General features: G+C 45.8%; 1 protein-coding gene across 1 annotated transcript in view; it reads right to left on the reverse strand.

Annotated features, from left to right (window-relative positions):
- ATP6V0D1 (ATPase H+ transporting V0 subunit d1) overlaps positions 1 to 5,768 on the reverse strand; it is a 43,492-nt gene extending 37,724 nt beyond the window's left edge. Inside the window, exon 1 of the mRNA XM_012468216.3 lies at positions 5,538 to 5,768. Within this exon, the coding sequence (XP_012323639.1) occupies positions 5,538 to 5,667 (130 nt within the window). The 5' untranslated portion in view covers positions 5,668 to 5,768. The remainder of the gene's footprint in view (positions 1 to 5,537) is intronic.
- Between the last annotated feature and the right edge of the window lie 196 nt (positions 5,769 to 5,964).

A 5,964-nucleotide genomic window follows, 5' to 3' on the forward strand; every position in this document is an offset into this window, starting at 1 on the left:
GTCCCAGCTATTTGGGAGTCTGAGACAGGAGAATCACTTGAAACCAGGAGGCAGAAGTTGCAGTGAGCTGGGAATGCACCATTGTACTCCAGCCTGGGCAACAAAACAAGATTCTATTCCAATAATAATAATAATACAGGCATCTCAGATAGTAAGGAAATTCTCAATGGCTACAGGGTTATATAAAAAAGACTTGGTGCCCACTTGAAAAGCTTCCACTGGCCAAGAGACGATTTAGGCATTAATAAGGTTAATCAACTGAAACATAACAAATACATTAAAATCCTTTAGTGTGACCGGGCACAGTGGCTCACGCCTGTAATCCCAGCACTTTGGAAGGCTGAGGCAGGCAGATCACGAGGTCAGGAGTTCGAGACCATCCTGGCCAACATGGTGAAACCCCGTCTCCACTAACAATATAAAAATTAGCCAGGCATAGTGGCAGGCACCTGGAGTCCCAGCTACTCAGGAGGCTGGGGCAGGAGAATCGCTTGAACCCAGGAGGTGGAGGATGCAGTGATCCAAGATCTCCCCATTGCACTCCAAGCTGGTGACAGATCGAGAATCCGTCTCAAAAAAAAAAAAAAATCCATTAGTGTGTTATGATACTAAACAAATCTTGGTTGGTGTAGTCACAAAACCTCATTAGTCATTTTTGGAGGATGTTGGTGAAACAACTCATTATTTTGAAAACTGGTAACTATTGGAAAGAATCAAACATTTATTCTAACCTCTCCTATACAGATTGTATCTCAGGGTAACTAAGTAGCTGACTACTGGAAGTTTACAGGTATAGAAGTAGTCAAGCTGGCAACTGTAGAAGGAAATAGAATTAGAATAACACTATTTTGCAACTCCCAGTGAAATAATGGCTGTAGTCAATAAATGTCAATTATTCCTTACAACATAAAAAGAGAAACTAGATATTTGTACTTCTCCCAACAGAAGTACAAACATCGGCCAGGTGCAGTGGCTCACACCTATAATCCCAACACTTTAAGAGGCCAAAGTGGGTGGATCACCTGAGGCCAGGAGTTCCAGACCAGCCTGGCCAACATGGCAAAATCCTGTCTCTACTAACAGTACAAAAAATTAGCCAGGTGTGGTGGGGGGTACCTGTAATCCTAGCTACTTAAGAGGCTGAGGCAGAAGAATTGCTTGATCCCAGGAGACAGAGGTTGTAGTGAGCCAAGACAGTGCCATTGCACTCTAGCCTGGGTGACAGAGTGAGATTGTCTCAAAAAAAAAAAAAAAAAGTATGAACATCACCTATTAAGTATTAAAAAAAAAAGAACTGAACCAAAATCTCAGCAAGCCTCTAGATCTACTACTAACTTAAAGTGGGAACAAGGGACAGAGGAACAAGTTAAACTATATGTCAGAGATGGAATCAGTAAAATTGAGATCGATGGAAAATCTATAAATTAAGTGATCTAACTTCTTCAACAACTAAATTAGAAGGAAAATAGATAATCTACTTGAGATGGTATCAACTAAAATGTATGGATCATATATTGATCCCAACTGTAACAAATAAATCATATTTTTAAAATTTGAGACAATCAGGGAAATTTGAACACTAAATGGATATCTGATTACATTAACAAATTACTGTTTTGGCAAATCACACTGCCACATATGTACCTATGCAACAATCTTGCATGTTCTTCACATGTACCCCAAAACCTAAAATGCAATAAAAAAATAAATAAATAAATTTTTTTTAAAAAATTACTGTTTTGTTTTGTTTCTCCTTTTTATCTTTTTTACTCAGCTTTTAGAAGTAATAAATTACTCTTTTTAAGGAAGGAGGAATAATATTATTATTATTATTATTTTTAAATACTTGCCGGCCAGGCACGGTGGCTCATGCCTGTAATCCCAGCACTTTGGGAGGCCGAGGCAGGCAGATCATGAGGTCAGGAGATGGAGACCATCCTGGCCAACATACCCCATCTCTACTAAAAATACAAAAAAATTAGCTGGGCGTGGTGGCATCCTATAGTCCCAGCTGCTCAGGAAACTGAGGCAGGGGAATTGCTTGAACCCGGGTGGCGGAGGATGCCATTAAGCCAAGATCGTGCCACTGACAGAGCAAGACTCCATCTCAAAAAAAAAAAACCTCATGACTTTTTTCAGAGATGCTGAAATATCTACAACTGAAATGGTATGTTATCTGGGATTTACTTATGAATGATTTGAGTGTAGGGGTATAAATGAAGCTACTACTGAAACAAGATGGATAATTGTTCGATCAGCAAGAAGAGATGCTGAAATATCTACAGCTGAAATGGTATGTTGTCTGGGATTTACTTATGAATGATTTGGGTGTAGGGGTATAAATGAAGCTACTACTGAAACAAGATGGATAATTGTTCGATCAGCAAGAAGAGATGCTGAAATATCTACAACTGAAATGGTATGTTGTCTGAGATTTACTTATGAATGATTTGGGTGTAGGGGTATAAATGAAGCTACTACTGAAACAAGATGGATAATTGTTCGATCAGCAAGAATTGATAATTGTTGTAGTTAGGTGATTATTACTTAGGGGCTCATTATATTATTGCTTCTAATTTGTATATGTTTGATGGTATCCATAATAAATAGTTTTAAAGAGAAAAGAGGAAGGGGAAATTCTGGAGGGTACAGGTATAAAAAACATTGAAAACAAGGGCTAACATTTACCTAGCGCTTACTCTGTCCTTGGCGCTGGGCCAAGTGTTTTACCGAAGTAGCTTGTTGACATTTTACAACCTGTATGAGATAGGTGCTGTTGATACACCAGTTGAAAAACCCAAGGCCCAGAGGTGTTAAATAGCTTGTCTAAGGCAGTCCAGTAATTGGCAGGATTGGGATTCAAACCCAGGTTTGCCTAGCTCCAAAATTCACCACACTTTGTGCACCAAGTGCTGGAGGGATGCCTTGCGTGAGGGATAGAAATGTTTATAAATGGCCAGGCATGGTGGTTCATGCCTGTAATCCCAGCACTTTGGGTGCCGAGGTGGGTGGATCACTTGAGGTCAGGAGTTCGAGACCAGCCTAGCCAATATGGCAAAACCCCGTCTTGATTAAAAATACAAAAATTAGCCAGGCATGGCGGCACATGCCTGTAATTCCAGCTACTCAGGAGGCGGAGGCACAAGAATGACTTGAACTGGTGAGGTGGAGGTTGCAGGAAGTGGAGATCACACCACTGCACTCCAGCCTGGGTGAGAAGGCTAGACTTTGTTTCAAAAACAAAAACAAAAAGTGTGTGTGAATGAGCAAGGGATCCTTGAATGCCACACTAAAGATCTGGACGGTGTTCTACAAGGTGGGGCAGGGCAGGGCCTATCTTGAGCAGTGTTATGGGAAGAATGTGTAGAAAGAATGGCCTAACATGTTTATGGGGGTGATAGAGTGTCCGCTGGGAAGATGGGAAGAACCCTGTGCCCCCAGAAGCTCTGCAGGGAAGCAGACAGCAGCAGGATTTGAGGAAAGTCAAGAAGAGAAATAACCAACCGAATGTCTGCTGATGATCAATGATGTTCACCTTAGATTTAGGCAAATAAAGACCTTCGACAAGTCCCAGTCAGTCCACAAAACTCACATTAAGTGCCAACTGTGTGCTAGGCCCTGTCCCAGGCAGCCTCACTCTATTTCTCCTCTTTTTCTCACAGTAAGGTCAATCAGGTTGCTGGCAGACCCCTACAACCCAGCATCCTCCACTCACATCAGTAAGGTAACAACTTTTCTTTCTTTCTTCCTTTTTTTTTTTTTTTTGAGACGGAGTTTTGCTCTTGTCACCCAGGCTAGAGTGCAATGGCGCGATCTCGGCTCACCGCAACCTCCGCCTCCTGGGTTCAGGCAATTCTCCTGCCTCAGCCTCCTGAGTAGCTGGGATTACAGGCATGTGCCACCATGCCCAGCTAATTTTTTGTATTTTTAGTAGAGACAGGGTTTCACCATGCTGACCAGGATGGTCTCGATCTCTAGACCTCGTGATCCACCCGCCTCGGCCTCCCAAAGTGCTGGGATTACAGGCGTGAGCCACCGCACCCGTCAACTTTTCTTTCTTTCTTTTTTTTTTTTTTTCAGATGCAGTCTTGTTCTGTCATCCAGGTTGGAGTGCAGTGGCACCATCTGCAACCTCCGCCTCCTGGGTCCAAGCATTCTCCTGCCTCAGCCTCCCAAGTAGCTGGGACTACAGGCGCACACCACGACGCCCAGCTAATTTTTGTATTTTTAGTAGAGACGGGGTTTCACCATGTTGGCCAGGATAGTCTTGAACTCCTGACCTCGTGATCTGCCTGCCTCGGCCTCCCAAAGTGCTGATATTACAGGCATGAGCCATCACACCTGGCCCAGTAAACAACTTTTCTTAAAGATTTACATTAACATCATAACATTTACAATTATTGTACTGCAGATTTACATTAAAATAACACCTACAATTATTGTATTTTAACAGTAAGTTTTCTATTTTTTTCTTTAGTTTTCTATTTTAAAGGTATTTCTTTTCACTTTACTGGTCTAGTTTGCAAGGTAAACAATAAATGACTCTTTTCTCTGGGCTCACTTTTAACCTCAAGAAGTTTCTGACGAGAAAATGTTCTCTAGTGGGTGAATCATCTGGCCATCCTCCCCCTTCAGCTACCAATTATGAGGCTATCGGCACCTCTGCTCAAGAGTACCACTTGGGAATCAGGGATGAAAACTCACATCCCAGCCACCCTGCCCTTCCCTACCACCTGGAGCGGGAGTGGTTGGCAAAGACTGGAATTAGGGACATCTCTAACTCAGTACATCTGTTGGAGCTGTGCCTCAGGAAGTCAACTCCACTCTGGAGCTGTGTGAAGAAAGGGGAACCTGGTTTCTCAACACTCTTGTGCTTGGAAACCCTGTCCCAATAGGCATCCCCATCGCTAAGGGGATGGGATTAACTGGCCAAATACTTGTATATGAACTATCCAGGCTTGCAGGGCCACCCTTGTTCTCCCAAACACTGCCTTCAGGAGACACTGCCCAGCCAGCGGTTCAGAGTTGGGAGAAAACCCTCACTAAACTGGCTCAGCAATTCCCCAGGAAGGCTTATCCCGCAGGCCAACGCGAAGACACAATGATCCCAAAGACCTTGGTGTCTTGATGGGGGGAGGAAGAAGAGATGGGGGACTTTTCCGCTTACCTTCCCTAAGCGTTGCCATGGGACAGCTCTCGGGCTACGTCAAGGTAAAGAGCCTCGTATGGCCACACCTCGCACCGATCAGCCACCCCCGAAAGACCCCCTCCTTCCAAACTGCACAGCAAGCACAGCGAAAGAAAAGGCAGCCCAAGCAAAGAACAACTGCGGTTCTTAAAACCTTGTTTGCGTTTGGGCCCGCGCCGAGCCGCAGGTAGAGGTAGATACCGCTCCCGCGCGTCCGCCTTCAGCCCTGGGATGCCCAGAGAGGTCTCTAAGGCCCTTCAAGACCCCCGCTCCCGGCTTCACGGCCCACACCTCTGAACCCTCAGGCCCCAGCCGGCCTCTATCCCCTCCTTTCGCGCCCCCGGCTCACCCTCGAGCGTCTCGCACTGCACCAGGTTGAGGTAGTCGGCCTGGCTGAGCACCCCAGCCTTCAGGCCGCGCACCAGTCCTTCCAAGTAGCCATTGTCCACGTTGAAGTAAAGCTCGGGGAAGAACGACATGGCTGCTGCGGGAGCGGCGGCACTGGAGATCCCCGAACGACCGGCACGAATCACAATTCGCAGATCAGCTGACACTGCGCCCTCCTCGGACTGTCAAGAACGTCAGGTGACGCGCAGGCTCCTCACGTGACCATAACGGGGCGGGGCTCTGAGCAGCCCGTGGCTTCCGGATGGCTGCGCGGAAGCGCTGCGCAGGCGTGGGCTGGAGACTGCCCTATGGCGCCTGCGCGCTAAGAGGAGAACGTTTGAGGCTGGCCGCATGGTGGCGACAGTGGCCGCCCGGATTTGACTGGGCCC

This window comes from Aotus nancymaae, unplaced genomic scaffold (genome assembly GCF_030222135.1).
Source record: "Aotus nancymaae isolate 86718 unplaced genomic scaffold, 86718_ANA_hifiasm-v0.15.2.pri h1tg000030l, whole genome shotgun sequence".
In the NCBI taxonomy this organism is placed as follows: domain Eukaryota; kingdom Metazoa; phylum Chordata; class Mammalia; order Primates; family Aotidae; genus Aotus; species Aotus nancymaae.